The following is a 22983-nucleotide window of genomic DNA, read 5'->3' as shown; positions in this document are numbered from 1 at the left end:
ACCTTAGCAGACAAGTAACACCACAATTTAATATTTCTTAACTATCCTGGGATCTCGGCCTATTCGGAGGCCGATAACATCTTCAAATGTTAAACTGCGAATGCATAAGCACAACTAAACCAGCAGGTTTACAAAACACAAGACACATAACTCCAACACAATAACAAAACTCAACTAAGAGAATTGTGATGCATAATGAATTGGTCTGTCACGCTGCCGCCTTGAATTGCTGCCTGCATTTTAAACATTGTTGGAGTATTAGACTCTCTTTTAATCGAGTTTGTTATGTTGCTGTAAATTTTGGAATTGGTGCTAGCCTAAGACTTTATTGTATGCCCATTGCTCCCTCGATCATCGCATTGCCCACACATTAAAATTTTGACCCACACTACTCACCACTTGGGTGAGACTTGCGCTGCCTCACTCCCGACCGCCATCTTGAGTGGGGGCTCAGGGGATTAGAGACGCTCCCAAGAACCCTTCTGGGGTAGCGCTCTAGTGTCTTTAAGGACTCCTTGCCATACGCTACTTAAAGAACTAGAATGCAAGCGCTCAGCGGGCGCGCACAGTGGGCGCGCCGGCGGGCCAGAGGGAAGCCCGTCTGCGCCCGTCCGCGCCAGGACGGGCCCAGGGGCCAACACGATACTACTCCATGGAGACCCTCCGGACTCTAAGATCGTGTAACGAAAGTTTAGATCAGATGATACTAGCTAAACTTCGGGAAGCAGGTCTGTTGCAGGGAGATGGCGAATCTAGACGTCCCAAGATCCTGCCACACCCTCACAGGACTCGGGGGATAAAAATAGTGACGTTAAACACACGTTCACTGCAAAAGCACCATCTGGAAGTATTTTCTCTCCTGGTAGACGGCGAGATTAACATTCTTGCCCTCACTGAGACCTGGCTAGGGGCCTCCTCTACTCCCGATATACTGGCGTCTTTGCCACCAGAATACGAGGCTCTGTGGTATAATCGCCGTAATGAGAGTAGGGGGGGGGGTCGCTCTCCTTTTTAAAAAAAATCTCAGGGTGACACAGGTCGTAGCTGAAAATTGCGATAGCGCGGAGCTTCTGGGTATAAAAATCTCATTAAAATCCTCTTGCATTCTGTTGATGGTAGTGTACCGTCCACCACAGAGCTTGCCAGACTTTAATGAAGCTTTCTTGGAGTTACTAACGGACCTGGGCTCCAGATAAATATCCCTCATGGTGGTAGGGGATTTTAACTATCACTGGGATAAGTTACCCAGAGACCCTATAGAGGCGGGGTTTGATAGCAACCTCTCCTCGCTTAACCTACAGCAACTAGTAGTGGGACCCACGCATGTGAAGGGCCATACGCTGGACTTAATTTGGTCCTCCATACCCCAGACAGAAATAAAAGAGGTCAGCCCCTGTATATGGTCGGACCATTACTTGATTAAGTGCTGGGTCCCAGGGGACCTCTCACCAGTAACGTCTACTTCGTTGCGGAGAAAGGTTCGACCATGGAGGAAGGTGGAGGCAGACTCTTTAATCTCTACGCTTCTCTCCATCTCACCGCCTGAGAGGAGCGGGAGAAGTTTAGACTCTGACACCACAGCCCTCATGGTCTGGATCCGCGCTGCTCTGGACATGTTAGCCCCTGAGCGGTTGGAGAAGACCAGAGCCAAAGGAAAGGGAGCACCGTGGTTTGACACCTCGCTTAGAGAAACGAAACAAGTTCTTCGCAAGGTGGAGAGAAGGTGAAGACTCAGTTACAGTCCAGTCCAGCTGAGTCGGAAGCCTACAAAATACTTCTGTCAAAATACAAGGCGGACATCCTGGCGAGGAAGGCAACCTTTTATGAGGATAGAATCAAAGGGGCTGTGAACAAACAAAGAGAGACATTTGCAATCCTTAGGGAGCTAACGCAGCTGAAGGGAAAAATCCCTGCAACTGACCAACCGGACTGCGAAACCTTTCAGAATTTCTTTCTCCAGAAAGTGCAAGACCTTATTAGGGATATTAGGGCGACCCCAGTAGATCCTCTTCTACCATCTGGCCCTGCTTGTCAGGAGCTGACAGGGTTGCTGAACAGTATCCCAGGTCTAGATGAAGAGAGCCTGGCGGTCATTGCATGCCAAATAAAATAAGGATCTAGCACGGATCCATGCCCTCCGAGAATCTTTCAAATGGCCTTGCCCGGCACTCAGTCAGCTGCTGAGCCTTTTAAATGAGTCATTAGAAGTGGGCTATCTCCCGTCAAACTTGAAAGAAGCTAGGGTCACTCCACTCCTGAAAAAAGCAGGAGCGGATACTAAGGTCTTAAAGAACTACAGGCCCATCTCCCAACTGCCATTTCTGGGCAAGATCCTGGAAAAGCATGTCCTGAATACGCTGGCTGGTTACCTGGAAGAACATGGTTTACTTCACCCAAGGCAGGCGGGCTTTCGGCCCCAACATAGCACTGAACTGGTATTGGCCACAGTTGCTGACGAGCTGAGAGTCCGGGCAGATAATAAACAGCCTTGTGCCCTGATTCTATTGGACTTGTCTGCGGCGTTTGATACGGTCAGCCACACCATCTTGCTGGACCGTATCAGGAAGCTGGGAATAAAAGGGCAAACGTTCAAATGGCTTGAATCCTTTCTTACGGGTCGGACCCAGAGAGTGCAGTTGGGAGACCAGCTCTCGGAGGCAGATGCTGTGGCCTGGGGGGTACCCCAGGGGTCCGCACTATCCCCCCTGCTGTTCAACATCTACCTGCAACCTCTTGTGGAGGAGTTAATGCATAGGAACTGCCAAATTTTCAACTATGCCGACGATACCCAGCTACTGGTTCAGCTGGAGGACTTAAGGGAAGCGCAGGAATCGGTAAGGAATCTGCTTAGATTCACTGTAAATTGGATGACCAACAACCTCCTGAAAGTCAACGCCGAAAAAACGGATGTACTGGTCCTGACCAATCAAGTAAACCCCTGGTGTGATTTGTTTTGGCCCCCAGAATTAGGGACTACACCTATTCCTGGAAAGGTGGTAAAATGCCTGGGGCTGAAGATTGATGCAGACCTTTCTATGGCCCCCCAAGTTTCGACAGTGGTTGGGTCGTGCACTGGGTTGCTTAGGCAACTCCGGAAGTTAGTACCCATTCTATCGGCCCCCACATTACAATCCATAGTGTCAGCCACAGTTATCTCGCGGCTGGACTATGGGAATGCCCTGTATCTAGGCCTTCCGCAGAAGCTTTTGAGGAAACTGCAGGTTGTTCAGAACGACGCAGCAAGATTGATCTACTCATTACCTAGGAATTCGCATGCAACCCCTTTGCTCCGGAAGTTGCACTGGCTGCCTGTTGGATTCAGAGTCCAGTTCAAATGTCTTTGCGTGGCCCACAAAGCCATTTTTGGTAATGCCCCGGAATACATCAAACAACGTCTGAGGAGATACATTCCAGGTAGAGCCTTGCGCTCGAGTAATGTCTCCAACTTGTTTCAACCCAGATCTAAGCTAAAATCCAAAGGGGGCAGAGCTCTGTCCGTACTTATCCCGCAAATCTGGCCTGAAGGAAGACTCGCAATTACTGTCTTTCAGGAAGAACTTGAAGACCCCTCTGTTTAAAAAACTAACACCTACGCCCTAATCTGAGCCAAGGGCAGAGGGATTCAGGAGGCAGCAGGTTATATACCTTTTTTGTGTAAGCGCTTAGAGACCAGTGGTGATTTGCGCTATAGAAAAACTTTTTAACATAACATAACCCTACTGGTAGTCACACCACCACTGCAACTGGTTTCTGAGTTGCAAACTCCATCAGTTTTCAAGTTTGGACTTTGGACATAAGGAACACAAGCAATTCTAAACTTAGGCCATTTATTTTAGCTCTCTCGCTCTCATGACATAAACCATTCTCTGCTACCACTTGCCAGCGGGAGGGATGCTTGTATCTTAGTCTTCGGGTGTATCTCAAAAACTAATGGAGACAGTCTCTTACTAGTCTTTTCAAGGTTGCTGTCAATGACTAAGGCACCCGATGAAGTGCTTTCGTAAGCGATAAAGCAGATAATTAGTTCCTTTCAAGTGTACAACCATTGCTTGATCTTGTACTTGTGGACAACTCACTCCTAACTCCCCACAATTTGTGGCTTAGTTTTGATGCATCTCTATTTCTCCAAATGAACACAGTAACATTAGCATACCTCTATGCTAATGGAGGATGACTTTAAGTCTCATAGAGTTCCCTCATACGAAGTTACCTGGTTCAATATCTGGTTGACAATGTCAGAACCTAATCACGTTTAGTAGGAGGTCCTGCAACAGGAAATATGTGGTTTCTTTGTGCGCTATTAGTAGCTAGCTTCAACTTCCTAGCTGCAAGGAAGTTTTTCCTCAGAAATAACTGTCTTGGCCAAATCCTCTTTCCTCTGTGGATGTTCCTGCCAAGCTAAATCAAACATTGATACCTCCATCCTGTAAAAACCCACAGTGATGGAAATCACCTTACAGTTCCCATGCTAATTTCAAAGAACCCCTTTGTAGCTCAAATAATAGAAAATATACCCCTATTTAGCCATGAGCATGTCTGCTAAATGTGGCTTGCAGCAGTATTGTAGAGGATGACAAGGTACTTAGATAGCTAGGAAAGAACTGTAAAACTCCTAGTATTTTGAGAGCTATGAGAAACCACGGATGTTTGCAGCAACTCTGCAGCAATGGTATCTTCCTTGTTGGTCATTTGTGTTGACGAAGATCATCTTGGCTGCAATATGAACTATCTTCCTTATTCACCTATTTTCATCTGTATTGCAAGAGAAAGATTTGTGCTGTCAGAATTACTAAGCATAGTCCACTACTTCATGCAGAGTGAGCTTGACACTTTACTTACTCAGTAGATACATGAAATGGATTGCTCCACAGATAGACCCATGAATTGTGGATTGTACACCCACATGGTTTAACCAGTCAAATGAATAAATTGAAAGCACACCCCTATGAGGATGACAGTTTCTTGACCGACATAGGTAGCAACAGGTACACCCTCCTTCCAATTTCTGTCTACAGACATAGTCCTAAATTATTTTTCAAAGGAGAGTGCTTCCAATCCTCTTCGTATGTTTGTGTGCATGTATAATATCTATTCAGATTTGGCAGTGGTATTAATTAATATAATTTGTGAATTTGTGGTGGGACCATGACTTACAAGAGGCCAACCCTTGAATGAATCAAGATGCCTTACCCATCAGCATTGGTTATAAAAAGCGTTTTCTTCTTGGGGAATCTAAATGTGTACAAGTTTCTAACTAACCTGTTAGACCTAGCATCATTGCCGTGGGTTTCCCCTGTATTTCTGCCTTTGACTATGTGTTGGACTTCGTTTTTGCTGGTCTAGATGCTTTGGGCACTTTGCCACTGCTGTTCAGTGCCAACGTGCAAGTGCTCCCTGTAAATTGTTATGGGTTAGTGATTCCATGATTGGCATATTTGATTTACTAGTCAGTCCCTAGTACAGGGCACTGTGTGTGTTCAGGGCGTGTGAATCAAATGACGCTAGTGAGCCTGCAGCACTGATTGTGCCACCCACATGAGCAGCCTGTAAATGTGTGCAGTTGGTACAGCCATGTCAACCTGGCAAGTGCCCCTTACTAGGTCTTTAAACATCCCTCTAGCCCTGTGATAGTGTTTGGTTTTTCTAAGTGCCCCTTACTGCCAGGCCCTAACCTTCCCTTTTCTTGCATGTGAGTCACCCCTAAGGTAGGCCCAAGGTACCCCTGTGGGCAGGGTGATGTGTGTGTGAAAGGCAGGACATGCCCTGATGTGGCATGTCCTGATAGTGAAATACTGCTAATTTAATTTTTCACTATTGAACGGCTATCTGTCCCATAGGATGGAATGTGAGTTCATTTATAACATCTTATAAATATAACTTCCCGTTGGGACAAGATAGGAAAGTACATTTTAGTATGCCTGAACTCAGAATATAAAGATGCATCTTTTAGTGAGGATGATTTTTGCATTCTGTTTGAAAGTACTACTTTTAGAAAGTAGGTATTTTCTTGCTTAACCATCCTGTGTGCCTTTGCTGGTTTGTGTATTGACTGTCTGGCTTTGGAGTGACAGGGGCTGGGGATGTGCAGTCGGTTCAGACAGCCACTTGGGGGGGGAGGTGAGTGGGGTCCTGCCTTTCCAGGGTGAGTCAGGGCTGGGCTGAATAGACCTGGGCTGCATTCACAGTAGGGGTAAGGGGGAAGAGATTTCTTTCACACCCGAATGGGCCTGGTCTGCCTTTGACAATGCTGTCTCCTCCTCCTGCCAGGAAACTGCACCACAGAGGACAGAACTCCCGTTGTACTATAAAGAGTGGGGGTCCTGACCCCTGATCTTTAGATCATTTCTTGAATTCAAGAGGAACATTTGCCAAGGAGAAGAGCTGGAGAAACTGTTGAGAAGTACTGCCCGTTGCTGTGTGCTGTCTGGGGTTGGCCTGCAGTGGCTGTTTCTGCCAAGGTAAGGACATGGACTTTGCTGTGTCCCCTGCTTGAGGAAGCTGTCTAAGGGCTTGAAATAGAGCATGCCTCTTGTTTTTGAAGTCTCAAACTCCCTTTGTTCCTCTGCACTCCCTTGCGGAGAGTTCTGACCAGCCAAGAGGTGTCTGTTACTGTTCTGGGCCTCTGGAGGTTTTACCTGCTGTTGGGAGCTGGAAAAGTAACGCAACTAGGAGAAGCTCGATGCATCCATACCTGTTTCCGATGCATTGCCAAAGAAACCGACGCACCGCCTGCCCACAGCTCAAGGAATCGCCGCACGCCATATCGAGTGCACTGACCTACGAAGGCCGAGATCACCGCACCGATTCTGATGCAGTCCCTGCTGTGCGGCCGCAAAAACCAACGTATCGTGGCACCACGACTGAAGAAACCAACACAAGTGCCGCTGCTGCCGCCGCATCGAGAACCGCCGCATCCCCAAGCCTCACACATCGTACCGAGGCGCCAAGTCTGCAAGTACACTGGGGGCCACATTAAGAAACCGCTGCATCACCTCCCCTTCAGTAAGGAACTGAAGCATCACCTACCCTGCAGGGCAGTAAGGAACAGACACATCACCTCCCCTGGAGTAAGGAACCGATTCATCACCTTCCCTACGTGTAAAGAACCTACTAATCACCTTCCCTGTGGCTGTTCTTGCTTTTGATTTTGACGCATCCAAGATACTTTGTGTTGAAAGTGTTGCATCTAAATTTGCTTTGAACAGAACTATTTCTACCTTTTGAAAGTCACATTTTGATTGCTCAATTGTGGATTTTTGTTATTTTAGTCTTTGGTTTAGATAAAGATTACTTATTTTTCTAAACTGTTGTGGTGTCCATTTGTAGTGTTTTCACTGTATTACTGTATGTGTGCACAAATGATTTACACACTGCCTCTGAGATAAGCCTGTCTGCTTGAGGCAAGCTACCAAGGGTGTGAGCACGGGTTTTTTTTTTAAGTGTATTCCCCTTACCCTGACTAGGAAGAAGGGTCCCTACCTCTGCCAACTAAAGACCCCCAAAAACAACCTATTTAATCAGAGTATGAAGGATTAAATCAGTAATGTATAGTAGAATCTCATTATATTGCCTTTGTCAGAAACCTAGTATGATAAGTTAAAACAACAGCTATGGAAAATACATGAACAGAGTAGCGTGTTACTGAGCTGTTTTGTAAGACCCAAAAGACTGCGAATCTGACTTGGATCATGGTGCAGCCAATGGTGTCTGCCTTTTTATACTAATTATCCAAAGTCTTGCTTTGTGTATCAATTTGTTTAGGTTTTTAGAAGTACTGAGCACTCTAGTCTGGAAATTGATCTTTGAAAATCAGCATCTGACTTTGTTTGGTGAGAGTAATATGCTATAAAGTACCATTAGTCAGATTGTGGCGGGGCTTTGACAGGAAAAGGGTGGTGTGTTACTAAACTAATATAGTGCACGTTGGTGATGAGAGGGAACGTGCTTAAGACTTGTATAAAATTGTGTGTAGGCAAGCCAAATTAAGCACTCATTTAGTGCATAGTAGGATATATCTCCTACACATTTCTGTTAAAGAAATTTAACTCACTGCACATTTTACTTACCTTCTAATGATAGGTAACATGTTTTGGTGCTTATGTATTTAAAAGTATCATCCACCTTCATTAGGACCTCCAGATTAATAATATTCTCTGGGGATAGCCAACATTACTATGTTTTGGTGGTGAATATGTTGGCCTTCATGAGCCATCCTGATCCTATTGGTTTGAGCTGCTGATCAGTACCTCAAACCTAAGAACATTTGCTGCATCACTGCCAACAGAGTTCACTACGTTCATAAAAACAAAAACATTTGCCACAAAAATACTTTGTCACACATCTACTCATATAATTTTATTATTTGAAGCAGTATGTTCCCATAATATTCGGGAACAAGTACTGCAACAAACCTGATCAAATTTGTATATTCAGAGATTATTTGTATATTTACATGTGTCTGTCTCACAAAAGTGAAAGCGGGCAAAATGGTTATTACAGTTAACAGTGTTAATGCTTGTTAATCTTTACATACTTCTCAGTAGAAGGTAATTGGTTAATTACTTTTTCAGTCTCTGTGCATGCTGACATGGAGCGGGGAGTAGATAATGTAACGTAATCATCTTTGCTTGCATGAGTATTATATGCTTGGATAACATGTATGGCATATTTTACCTGGATGGATGTTAGGACTGCACTATCCTCTGCATGGTGAATGGGTGTGTACCCCTGCCTTGAGTGTCTGACTGCAAGTGAAGCTGGTATTGTAACCTGTTGTTGATCTTGGTGTAGCACTATCTTGTCTGTTTGAAGAAGCCTAAGCCTATCTCTGGTACTGCAAGGTCCAGAACCTGTACTGTGACTTGGGCTGGCACATCAAGCACACCTTCATACCGGGTATAGGTCTACCTTCCACACCCTGGGTGAATCATATAAAGCTGTTAGGGCATTGTACTGAGTGTTTGTGAATTATGAGTGTGACCAGAATTTTTTTCCAGTATCACTGAAACTGTGGTCTCCTGAACCCTCTCATGTAATATTCCACTGTTATGGAAATCGCAGACCCTTGCACTTGACATTCTCTGTGCATGTTGAGTGTGTGTATGTGCAGTTTGTGTGTTGCTCATGCATTATAGTAGAATTATGTGTGGTGAGATTAATGGGACCTGTTCTATCCATTTTGGATGCCCCTGACTTAGCGTGACCCAAATTGAAGTGTGGATACAGCGTCTCCAGACAGTGGAAGTGTATTGCCTGCATTCCTGTTGCTGGAAGGTGCAAACCAATCCAGACACTGAAGTGAAGGGTGATGGAGACCGGGCTCCCCTTAGAAATTTGATGGGGGCCTTGTTAGCAAAAGGCTTCTGATTACTTCTTCTGACCTCTATCATTTGGTAGATGGCAGGGGTGGTGGGTGGTGAGTGGGAATGCAGTTTCTGTTGTTCAAGATCTGGTCTTGTCTGTCCCGGATTACTGGTACAGGTATACTGATGACAACCAGGTATAGAGACACTTCATTATGTGCTTGTTTTGTAAGCTCCTGCTTGAAGCCAGCATCATTCCTAACCGCTGTGTCTGAGGAGCAGCATAAACTGACATTTGAAAGTGCACCAACAAACCATTTCTGTCAGTGGAGAATGTGTTTTAAAGTGGGATCCAATACCCACTTTGCTCCAGTTCTAAATTCTTCATTACCGAAGAAGTGAGTACTCTGCAGTGTACTCACTAAGAGATGATGGTATGCCTAAAGTCTGCCCTTTCTCTTGGAGGAGTTGAGGGTCTGCCTAGAGTCTTTACGCCTACCTGCCTGTTGCTGAGACATGGAAAGAGTGTGCCTAACTGTTCAGGAGGTGAAACTCCATTTATTCGTGGCATGGGAATACACAAAGAGGGTGAGAGACTACCATGGAGCTAAGCCAGTTGCAACCCATATGTGAAAGTGGTTCACTGGTCTCCGTAAATAGTTTTAGTTGTCACCAACAGATTATCAAGTATCGCGCAACAGCCCACTGTGGCTGAGAGACTGGCATTACTGCTCCCTACTACAGAGACCAAGTGCGCAGTTACAGCTCAGGTGTGTTGGAGAGAAAATGAAATATAAAGAAATTACGCTACCAGCAGACATACTTGGTAAAAGAACAGTGCATCCCTAAAATACCATGCTGATGCCAGAGAGGTGAAGAGTTCACTTAAAAATAGAATTCATGACCAGCTAGGTCTTAATTAAAGGAAAACCCTTGTTTGTAAGCTTGAAGGAATTTATGGTCTTAGCACACAGGCCGGTATTCCGTTGTCCCAGTAAATTAAAAACATAATTGAAGAATACGAGCAGGAGATTGAATAAGCCATGGGTGCACAGAACCTGATAAGAGGTCTTATGAGCAGAACAATAAAACACACACAAATACACATTCATTCAAGAGTAGTGAAAAGTTTGTTTGTTAAGCATTGTTGGAACTGCAATAAAGAATGTGAAAGAAATAGGTAAATGGGTTAGGGACACAGCTGATGTGACTGTTCGTAACAAACATGTAACTGCTATGTAACCTACTATTTGACCTTTTGTAATAAGCATTGTTCATGTTGCTATATAAGTGGCTGCCTGTGAAGCAGCAAATAAATTGAGACCAGTTGTTTACCTGTGTGGAGATAGCTATGCTTCCTGCTGCGACAGAAAAAGCTGTGTTTGCCAAGGGGAGTCTTGTCTTAAGTTACCGCGCAAGAGGTGTTCGTCCTGATGAGCCTACTGCAACGTCCAAAGTCATCCACAAGGTTGAGATCGGTCCAGAGGTAGCACCTACCATACCAGCATTTAATCTGTATCTGGCATAGGGAGGCGGCAACTGTGAAGAATCAAATTTCCAGAGTGAGCAGCAACACTGAAGTCCTTGAAGTTTTCAAGTTGTAAGCAAGGTGTAATGAGGTACATTAAGCACAGGTGAAGAGAAGAAATAATGTATTAAGCTCCTCATAAAAATAACGTCCTATCCACAATGCTCCCAACTGCAACTGGCCCGAAGTGCTAAGCAACCGGACCAAGCATTCTACATTCCAGAGCCTAAGTGAAACGGTATTCTACATAGAACAGCAACTAAATACATGAAGCATTACCACACAAGGCTTCAGCGGCCACTGCCACCGCAACAATCAAAAGCCGTTGTTGCACACGTCCGTCTCCCACCCACCTGGACGGCAGTGTAGCCATGCTGCTTGAGAACTTTAAGAACGAGAGGAAAAAATAATGGGCAGAAACCTGCTGCACGAATTAACTTATTGTTTAATATCTCACTGTAAGGAATTGGAGTATCAGTTGAGGGGGTAGGACCCCACCTCAATAAATCACAATTCCTGTCAGGGTGAACCACTTAAGTCACTAAATAATCCTGTGCTCAATGCTCTGGTAGCTTGGCACCGAGCAGTCAGCCTTAACTGAGACGCAATGCGTGAAGTATTTATGCAGTACTCAAACAGTAATTAAGTGAAAATACAACACAAGAAAAATCATAAACTAATTTAGAAGGATTTAGTACATTTTAACAAATAAAATTACACCAAAACTAAATGAATCCAACAGTAGAATCACAGCTATGAATATTTAGAATTTGTAGTAAAAGACCTGGTCATGCTAGAACGGGTCAAAGTCATAAGTTAAGGCCGACCCCAATGCATTTCCGGTCAGATGGGACGAGGTTTGTCTCGGTGAAAAGTTACCTTTGATCTTAGAGAGCATTGGGGATGTCGAAAGTCTTCAGTGGTGTCAGGCAGCAGTCTGGATCTGAGGAAGGGCTTGACTACGACAGGGAGCCGCTGCACACGTGCTCAGTCGATTGGAGGCTGCTTGATGCCAAATCTGGTGCAGCAGTCAACAAAGGTTTTCAGAATTACTCGGGTGCTGCTTGGTGTCTAATCTGGTGAAGCAGTCTATCAGGTGCCTCTCCGCGTCACGTCCGTCGAAGCCATCGACCCAGGTTGTCGGCAATGCTTGGGTGCTGCTCGGTGTCTAGTCTGGTGACGCCATCAATCAGGTGCTGCTCGGCACAGAGTCCATGGAAGCCATTGACGAAGGTTGTTGGCATTGATGCGCAAGGTCAAATCCGGTGACACTTTCAGTTAGGCAGGAAAGAGTTCACTATGACCACAGCCAAGGGTCCAGGACCTTGGGGACAGTTCTTGGAAGTCAGGCCTCACTCCCACAAAGGCCAGCAGAGGGGACCAGGTCCGGTCCAACTGTGACTGGTTAACTGGAAAGAAGGAAAAAGCCTCTGAAAGCTCGTTATTGCCCTGTAGCTGGAACAGGAAGCCAGACAACTGGTCCTTGGAGTCTCATCTGGGGTCCTAGAGTAAAGGGTAGCAGGTCCAATCTTCATTCATATTCGTTCAGGAAATAGGGTAGTCCTTCATCTAATCAAGCCTCTGGGTGGGGGCGATTCTGTGTGTAAACCTCCACGCACTCCCTGCCAGCAGATCCAACACCTGCATCCAGGCCACCTCGTAGCGCACCCACGGACACTTGACCGGCCGAAACTGCAGCTTCACCAACCAGCGTTCACCAGCACCTCCTGCTACCCACCCCCCCTCACCCCCCCCCCACCAAGGCAGGCCACAATAATCTCAGATGCATACTGCACAATACATGTTCTATTCACAGGCACGCCGTTGAACTCTGGGACCTGCTCGACTCATCCTTTCCGGATGTCGTTTTCCTGACTGAGACCTGGATGAACACCTCATCGGCACCTGACATTGCCATAGCCATCCCGGACGGTTACAAGATAACCCGCATGGACCGCAGAATCTTGACCAGCACCGAAGACACCCCCAGCACCGCCGAACATCTGCACTTCCAGATCCACATCGCCCTCGTGTACAGACCGCCCAGACCCCGGCCACAGTTCAGCGACTCCATCAAAGATGCCGTCAACTCGCATGCCTTGGCCTCCACAGACTACATCCTCCTCGGAGACCTGAACTTCCACCTCAAGAACACAGACGACAGCAATTCCACCACACTGATGGACAACCTCGGCCTCAAACAGCTCGTCACGACACCCACCCACTCCGCCGGACACACGCTTGACCCCATTTTCTCCACCAGCAGCCACGTCACCATCAGCCACACCACCGAACTCCACTGGACCGAGCACAGCCGCATCCACTTTTCCTTCGAGAAAACCACCACACACATCACCAGCAAAGAATCCCCCACAGCAGCTGGAACAAGGTCACCAAAGACCAGCTAATCACCACCCTCACCCGAGACCCTCCAACCGAGCACACAACACACCCGCCTGCAACCTCAGGCAATGGATTGATGACTGCCCCAACACTCTAGCCCCGATCAAGAAACCCTCAAACAGATGCACCCACAGAAGGGCCATCTGGTTCACCGCCGACCTCCAGGCATCCAAGCACACCTGCTGAAGACTAGAGAAGAAATGGCGCCACGAGCAAACACCGGACACCCATGCAGCCCTCAAGAACGCCAGCCGCAGGCACCACGAACTCATTCGAACCGCCAAAAGGACCTCCTTTAAGGAACGCATCGACAACAACGCACACAACAGCAAAGAGCTCTTAAACAGCGTGAAGGAATTCGCCAACTCCAGCTCCAACAACATCCCGCCGTCACAAGACCTCTGCGATTCTCTAGCCACCTTCTTCCACCGCAAGATCATAGGCATCCATGACAGCTTCAACACCCAGACCCCCCCCCGACAGCTGCCAACACCCTAGACTCACCGCCCCCTAGTCACACCGGCTTCCTGATCTCCTGGAACCACTTCAATGACGAAGACAACATCAAAACCATGTACACCATCCACTCCGGCTCTCCATCAGACCCATTCCCCCACAACATCTTCTACAAAGCGAGCTTCATTATCACACCCTAACTCTGAAAGATATTCAACAGCTCATTCGAGACCACCACCTTCCCGGAAAGCTGGAAACACGCACAGATCAACGCCCTACTCAAGAAACCCAAAGCAGACCCAAAGGACCTCAAGAACTTCCGGCCCATCTCCCTACTCCCTTTCCCGGCGAAAGTCATTGAGAAGATCGTCAACTGACCCGATTCCTCGAAGAGAACGACACCTTGGACTTGTCTCAATCCGGATTCCGCAGCAACCTCAGCCTCAAAACCGCCCTCATCACCGCCACCGGCGACATCAGGACCCAGCTGGACAACTGCAAATCCGCGGCCCTTATCCTCCTAGACCTCTCGGTCACCTTCGACACCATCTGCCACCACACCCTATGCGCACGCCTCTACAACGCAGGGATCCACTACAAAGCCCTGGACTGGATGAGCCTCCTTCCTTACCGACAGAACCCATAGAGTCTGCCTCCCTCCTTTCCAATCCGAAGCCACCAAGATCACCTGCGGCGTACCCCAAGGATCATCCCTCAGTCCGACCCTCTTCAACGTCTACATGACACTGCTCGCCAACAACGTCCGATCACACAACCTCAACATCATCTCATACGCCGATTACACCCAGCTGATACTCTCCCTCATCAAAGACCCAGCCACCACCACAATCAACTTACATGAAGGAATGAAGGCCGTCGCCGAATGGATGAAGAGCAGTCGCCTGAAACTGAACTCAGACAAGACGGAGGTCCTCATCCTCTGCTCTACCCCCACTGCCTGGGATGAATCTTGGTGGCCAGCCTCGCTTGGAGCTGCGCCGACACCCACCGACCACGCACATATCCTGGGGTTCATCCTGGACTCATCTCTGTCAATGATCCAGCATGTCAACGCAGTCTCCTCCTCCTGCTTCAACACCCTCCGGATGCTTTGCAAGATCTGCAGATGGAGCCCCACTGGAAGCAGAAGGACGGTCACCCAGGCCCTCGTCACCAGCAGGCTGGACTACCACAACGCCCTCTACGCGGGAACTACGGCAAAACTCCAGAAGATACCACAATGCATACAGAATACCTCCTCACGCCTCATCCTCGGCATCCCCCGCCACAGCCACATCACTGCCCACCTGAGGGACCTGCACTGGTTCCCCGTCAACAAGAGAATAATTTTCAAGCTCCTCACCCACGCTCACAAAGCATTCCACGACGCCGGACCAGCATACCTCAACAAGCGACTCATCTTCTACACCCCCAACCGCCAGCTTCGCTCCGCTGACCTCACCACTGTTCCATCGAACGACCACCGGCGGCAGATCCTTCTCCCACCTCGCCGCCAAGACATGGAACACCCTCCCCATCCACCTGCGACAGACCCAGGACCTGCTGACCTTGAGGAGGCTTCTCGAGACCTGGCTTTTCGAACAGTAGCAGCAGTAGCGCGCTCTATAAATGTTTGATTGATTGATTGATTGGACTGTACACTACAATTTTGTGGCTTCCGGTTGATTGTTGAATTCTGATCTCTTGTCCCCCAATGCCTTTATACTGTAGACTAGTGACTCCTGGTGCAAGAAAGGGAAATGGGACTTCCTGTCCACTGGTTGGGTAGTAAAAAAGAGTCATTCATAAGTTGGGCTCAGTGGGCCCCGCTGCCCCTGCATTATTGTTAGATACATCACTGTTGTAGATACTGCGAACACAGTGTGTAAAGAAACAGACTTGTTAGTAATTGGGAAACAAAAGTGTGGACTTAACCAATTTTACTTGCATACGCTGCATTGTCGGCATCTAAGGGTCATGCCAGTAAGTTGTATCCTAAACATGCGAAGAAAATAGTCGCAATTTAAGAATAGCTGTCTCGTGATTTATGTTTAAAACGTTCAATAGTGGGGGAAGACACCTTACACGTGGCTGCTTAATGAAGTGATGCATCCATGATTATTAGTTGCATATTTCCTGCCACAAGTACTTGGTTGACAGAACCCTATTTTCACAATAACTAGAAGCATGGAGGATTATGGTCACGATTTTCATGATTGCAGAATATAATATTGACCTTAAGCTACATATCTTCTTATTAGACTAATCCCACACTCCTCTATGACATTGCCACATTTTAGAATCTGGATTTATCCTCATCTAACTTTTATATAAACCAATTTTTTCGTGCATAGAAAATGTGAGTTGGCCCTGGTGTTATCAATAATGAACGTTTACAAAATATTTCTTCAATGTGGACATTTTAGAAATAGGAGCAAAACACTAGGTTTACTGTCCTAAGTTGACATATAGTGACATGACTATAAATGGGTTTACCACATGGCAGCACATCATGAATACAATGGCATAAATTTAAAAACAGACGAATACTACTGTAACTATGGACATTTGCTAACTCAGTGTTGTAGCCCTGACTGCATCCTAACAGTAATTCAACAGTGGACATTACCATAGAGAAAGACACATTATCCCTCCATTTGGAACTTACCTCAGATCGCTTAGAAAAGTTGGCGCATTAGCTTGACACTCTTGTCTCTTCGCCATCTCCAATTGTCCATACAGTCCTCTTTCCCAAAATATATTTTTCTACTTTTCCTAAAATCCTTGTACTTGTCAAATTAGTTCCTAGCGTATTTGTTTACAGCGGTCTCAATGTATCTAATTTTTACATTTAAATTATAAAGACCCTCAAGAAGGCAGATCACAATGCAAACGTAAATGGTGAGACAGTTTGAAGGTTAGCAACCATCTGTTTTGCCTGATTGCTGATGCAGCGTCTGACTGTAATTTTGGGACAGGTGGCTCAATTTAGCAAAAGTTGTTTTGTCCGGTGTGTTTGCTTGATGTCTTGTTCCTCCCAGTTTGTTTTCGGACTAGTATATCCATGAGCCTCAATGTAGGAGAAAGAAAAATGTTTCAGTTCATTTCAGTATTTAATATGAATACTTTATGAAAACTTAAAGAACATAAACAACTATTGTACATACAAATAATATTACAATCATTTCCATTTAGATTTCTTGTAACTTTACTTAATCTCAATTGATATTGGGATTTAATATTTTTCCCTTGGGTAGCCTAATAATGTCTTCAGATACACTCGCAACATTATTCATTTTTTATGTATGTATTGGCCAACGTTGAATTTATAACAGTGATTTTTTTAATGGATTCTTTCATATCTGTTCCCATTTTTCTCCTATTAACTAAAATAAACATGCCGAGAAACACGGTTTGCTACCTTTAACCTTCGCTTTTCTCTGGTCAATTTACCTTTCCATATATATGTGTTGTTTCTGAACTCTTTTCTCATGGTGGTGTCTTCAAAGCTTTGAGTACCCTGCTCAGTTAACTAAACCCAGAGAAAGAAATGTGTTCATTGTACGTCGAAATTAAATGTCCTTTGCTGATGTCCTTATAAAATGTCCCTATGTAGGCTTACAGAAACGTCAGTATTCATTTAAATGAATGTTTTCTTGTGCACACGTCCTGTCATGGTAATGATTTCCAAAGTGCTTAGTTAAAACTCTTATGATATTGGAAGAAGGCTAGCCGGCGCCATTTTGTTATTTATCTAGTTATACTTATTGGAATATTCAGGTTACAGTTTTACTCTTCATATGAAATGTAACTATGTTTAAATTTCTGGACCATGATCTCAAAGATTTTGTTAATCTCTGGGTGCTTAGGTGTACCGAGAGAACTCACAGGCAAGCATTTAAATCCCTCTTAGTGTCACAACATACGCAGTTAACCATGTATATTTCATATACATATCTGCTTGACTCGTTTTTCTTAGCCCTGTGTGTGCGCACTGTCTATTTAGCTGAGAAACTACAAGCATAGGATTACAAATTAAATATATATTTTTAAATATTTGTTATTTTTCTTTTCATGGGCAATGTTTTATTTAAAAAATGTCATCCCTTTCCTCTTCCCTTGTGACAGAGAATATGTTTGCCCTTACCCTACACTTAACTTCCTTAGTTGAACTTGGATCTTTCACCTGCAACTTCGGAAGTGCAGATACGTTTGGGGGCGACGGTTGCAAACTTTTTTGTATACCAAGAAATGTATGAAGTTGCGGGAATTCATTTTATTTGAACTGCATTTTCGTGGCCACATCCTTGACACTTCCCATGAAACATCAACATTCTTCAATCTAGATCAATGCTGAAAGTCCGCTGAATGCATAACTTATTTGTGATTTACTAGTCAGACCTAAGCACAATGATAGGTTTGTGATTTTGGTCTTTTATGTTTAGCATTTTTTCTTTCATAGAGCTTTTATATTTAACACATTACGTTGCATTTCCTGGTGCCCTCTGTTTTCTGGCCAGACCCCACTTCAGAATAGAAGGTTAAAGGGAGGATGATGTGCCATGAGAATTTGTCATTGATGTGTGGAAGAGTGAGAACGAACATCTACTTGGGAATAAAGGTTTGTTTAAAAGCACATGTTACATTAAGGAAAATCCTAGCTGTCTGTTTTGCTCTCTATAAAGATAAGGATGTCATCCTCAGGGCTTTAAGTGGGCTGCGTCCTGCCGGTGTTTAGGAACGGCACTTCTTTAAAGCAGGTGCTGAGACGGGCCCCTATCGGGCTCTCCATTTCAAATCAAATCAAATCATAGAATATTTGTAAAGCGCGCATATCACTCAAAAGTCTGATGGCGCTGGTGGATGACTCTGAGATGAACTTGATATGGTGCATTAGATGTCAAACAGCCATGTCTTTAAGTTCTTACGAAAACAGGTGTGATCACTAGTGGTGCGAAGAGATAAGGACAGTTTGTTCCACAAGGACGGAGCAAGGAATGAGAAAGATTTCCCTCCACACACGGTGGTACGAATTCTGGGAGATGAGGAGTGCTTGGTTGCAGGATCTCAAGGTTCTACCTGGTAGATACCAGCTTAACTTATTGGCCCAAAAATCGGGACCTTTTACATACATATTTTTATGCGTCAAGCAAAGAATCTTAAAGCATATACGTTTTCTTACAGGCAGCCAGTGTAAAAGCTTCAAACTAGGTGCCGATGGAGATCTTGGTGGGAGATTAAGTACCAGCCTTGCAGCTGTGCTCGGCAGTACCTGCATCCTTGAGAGAAGGTTTTCATTGGTAGAAGCTAACAGGGCATTCCCAAATTCCATACGACTGATAATAAGTCCCTGGACTAGGGGTTTTCTTGCCTCAATCGGAATCCACTTAAAAACCCTGCTCAGGCTACGCATAACACCAAAGCAGGAGCCAACTGTCTTATTAACATGGTCTTTCATTGACAGCTTATTATCCATTTGAAAGCCCAGATTACGCACTGACTGAGTTGGAATAGGACAAGGGCCAAGGCTTGAAGGCCACCAATCGGAAGACCAATGCTCATGAGCCTTGCCATAGAGCATTATCTCGGTTTTTCCTCCATTCAACTGTAAGTGGTTTGTGCACATCCACTTATCAATTTGGGACATGCAATCTTTAAACCGGGACTTGGTTTCCGATGGGTCTAGACCAAGAGTGACCAGGATCTGAGTGTCGTCAGCATAAGATACGACATCAAAACCATATGACCTAATCAATTTGGCCAAAGGGGTCACATAAAGGTTGAAGAGTGTGGGACCCAAGATAGAGCCCTGTAGTACTCCAATCCTGACTGGTCTACTACAGGAGCTGGTCTTTCCTACCTGTACAATCGTAATTCTTTCTGTTAGATAATTTTTGAGCCACTGTAAAGCCTTACCTCTGACACCAATCTCCCAAAGCCAATGTTCAAGAATGCTATGGGAGATGGCGTCAAACGCTGCAGATAAATCTAGCAGCACGAGGATAGATGACTGTCCCCTATCTAGTGCAAGCCTGATATTATCAGATACCTCCAGCAAAGCTATTTCGTTACTGTGGGCTGCCCTAAAGCCAGATTGAGAGGGGTCAAGCAATCCACAGCTATCGAGATGGAACACAAGCTGTTTGATAACCACTGACTCAAGCATCTTACCGAAATGAGGAAGCAAAGATATAGGACGATAGTTAGAGAAAAGTTTTGGGTCTGCAGTTGATTTTTTTAGTATACGCCTAACTCTGGCAGTTTTCCATATTTTGGGAAATTCTGATTCCGACAGTGATTTGTTGAATAGATCCGTGAGGCTGTCCAGGAGAGCTGGAGCTACAATAGAAAAAGATTTCGGTGGCAAAGGGTCCTCAGTGTGAAAAAAAACTAACTCTGCAGCAGAACCACCCCTCTCTGCCTTTGAGGTATCTTAATAGACTTGTTATAGTTCTTTCACAGTCTCATTTCAGAACTGAAGCATTTTCAATGTAAAATAAAACGAAGCCGCAGTTGTTGCTTATTTATCTTACGCAAACAATACTTGGTCCCCGAGCAGCGAAATACAGCAGTAAGAGAGAATTATTCTCAAGATTTCAGTCCAAATAAGTCCTCCAGATAATGCCTTTACACACAAAGTTCTTTATTTTCTTTATGTAGGTCAATCAAACACAAGTTCTGAGGGATGATCCTCTCGATTCGGTATCATCCACTGTAGCCAAGCAGCCAACACGTGTTTCGTCCTGGGCCGAAGACACCCAATGACTTCCTCAGGGCTACAATCACAAGAAACATAAAAAAACAATTGTTGTACTCAATTCTTGCCAACTTAATATCTACTGAAATGTAGAAGAGCTAGATTAATAGGCAAGTGGAGGAAAGCATCTATTTATCTCTAATAGACACCCTAATGTGTATATTCAGAACGAAAGAAGAAACTTTTTGTGTAAAGGCATTATCTGGAGGACTTATTTGGACTAAAATCTTGAGAATAATTCTCTCTTACTGCTGTATTTCGCTGCTCGGGGACCAAGTATTGTTTGTTTCACTGTTTTCTGTTTTGTACAGGAGATTGTTTTGGGCACGTTGGTGGCCGTTGCCTTTGTGTTCCCTTGAGCAACTATTATTAGCAATATATCTCTCTTTACTCAGTCATTAGTTTTTTGCGCAAGACACTACCCAGCCACGCCTCTCCTTGTTCATATTTATCTTACGCAACTAACAACCATTGACAAAGCCAATAATTCTTGCTTGTTGTAGGTGTAAAGTTACTTGTTGTTTTATATATCATCTGGATGCAATGACAGAAGCAGCAAAATACCAGTCGGGCGGCACACTATGCTAAGCACAGGTTTTTAGTGTACTATGTTTTTAAGCCACGTCCTTAATTACATAGGCCACGCCCCTATGGGAGATACCCCAGTCTTTCCATCCCACTTAAAGCCCCGGCCATCCTATACATGACCTAAATATTGCAGTACACAGCTAAAAAAACTGATAGCTTCAATTCAAAATAGAACACGTAGAATGTGTAATGTAGTGTACAGTGCACATGTAGCATGTGTAATGTAGTGTACAGTGCACCACACCTTCTGATTCACTTTAAAAGTTAAAAAGAGCCGAGGAGGTAGGTTAGGATGCAGCGTACCGTCATATAGGGTGAGTCAGACATTTTATAGAATGGCTCTTGAGAGGTTCCAGCAACTATATGTTGAGCTGTACGTGTTTTACAAATTATTTTTCAGTATTTCAGCGCCTCCAAATCCCACACTTTATGCATCAGACCTGAAAGGGGGAAAATGTGGGAAATCACTAACTTTGTCTGCAAATGTAACTTGTTTTTTTTTCCTTTTTGTATTTTGCTATCTTGTAGTTGCAAAGGATACTTGGACATAAGGATGAAGTTGCTCCTACCACATTAACGACTGCTTCAGTAAGTATGCTATCCTTACCATAAATGTTCCATTTGAAACGTTTTGTGACTTTTAGATGGTGTCTTACAATTCAGTTGCTGTTCAGAACTTGTAGTGAAATTAATAGTCAGAACCATCCAGAGGTAACTTGTTTAGAATATGAGGTGTTTTTTTTCACACAACTCTCACATCACAGTTGAAGACCTTGAGCTTTCTGACCTCTGTGACGTGTAAGGCTAAGGACACTTTTTAAAATCTAGGAAGTGGACTGCCTCTGATCTTGCATTGTCAAGTGTAGAAATAAGTTTTAAGTTATTTAGTGTGCCTTCTGAGTTATTGTGGTGCTGAACCACACAAAAGGAGATCATCTTTATGGTTTTCACTATACGGATTATTGCTTTTGATGCCGATTGTGTTTTTGCTTTAGCATTGTGAGAAGTTGGCCTGGTATATGATGCTCACTAGTTCTAGTGATCACCTTGTACCATGCCAAGCAACCCTTATGGTGCAGGTTGTAAAGTCAACCTTATAGACAAGCTATCTTAGGGGTAGCATGGACTAAGCAGTCTTAGGCTAAACTCTGTAAAGGCATGTGAAGCAAGCTGTTTTACCATGTACAATCCCTTGAATACCAAATGAAAGGACACCACACAGATATATATTGAAAATATATATAGATTTATTTCTACAAATAACCCTGATACTCTTTATGAGCACAGAAGCAAATGCGTTAAAACAAAACACAGTTTAAATACACAAAATTTGCACAATTATGGATGAGCCCTAGGGGCCACCTAAACCATATACTAAAATAGTGGTATAAGAACCACTATGGGGAAAGTGAAGAGGCCTAGGGCCTGGGGCATCGCTGGAGCTGTTTGGGACTAGCAGTGAAGAAGTCGGGAAAGGCCCGCGGGACTCGGGTGCAGTACGGAAAGTGCACGCTTTACCAATGCAATGTCAATGGTGCGTAAAAGTTACAAAGTTAGTTATTAAGGAACCTTCCGAGTGACCTAGAAGGATGAAACTTTAGACACAGACACTAGAGGGGTATACCAGTGTGGGAACACCGGCGTTGCTGAGTTACCTCACCCACAGGAAGCGGGTGCACAGGGTCGAAGTAGTGTCGGGTTTCGTCACGCAGGTCGATGGTGCTTGGAGCTGAAGATGCTGCAGGCGGCTCGATGTAAAGAGTTCCGGTGGATCCAAGGGTGGATCTGAAGAGGTGAAGACCTGAAAGCAGAGGGGACAATGTTCAAAATCACTAGCCAGTGACTACCGTGGAACCAGATTGGAACCAGGCGATGTTGGGTGCAAACAGGCGTTGAGGTGTAGCTTCTCTCTGCAGCCAGGTAGACACGAGGGGTCGAGGACGTCCAGG

At 45.0% G+C, this 22983-nt stretch overlaps 1 protein-coding gene across 1 annotated transcript in view; it reads left to right on the top strand.

Moving 5' to 3' along the window:
• The window catches only part of MICU2 (mitochondrial calcium uptake 2), a 1429299-nt gene that overhangs the window by 1182415 nt on the left and 223901 nt on the right, over nucleotides 1-22983 (top strand). The window contains exon 7 of the mRNA XM_078657090.1: nucleotides 21563-21622. Coding sequence (XP_078513216.1) covers nucleotides 21563-21622 — 60 coding nt within the window. The remainder of the gene's footprint in view (nucleotides 1-21562; nucleotides 21623-22983) is intronic.

This window comes from Lissotriton helveticus, chromosome 8, assembly GCF_964261635.1.
Source record: "Lissotriton helveticus chromosome 8, aLisHel1.1, whole genome shotgun sequence".
Lineage (NCBI taxonomy): Eukaryota > Metazoa > Chordata > Amphibia > Caudata > Salamandridae > Lissotriton > Lissotriton helveticus.
This window is presented reverse-complemented; position numbering and strand designations above follow the sequence as displayed.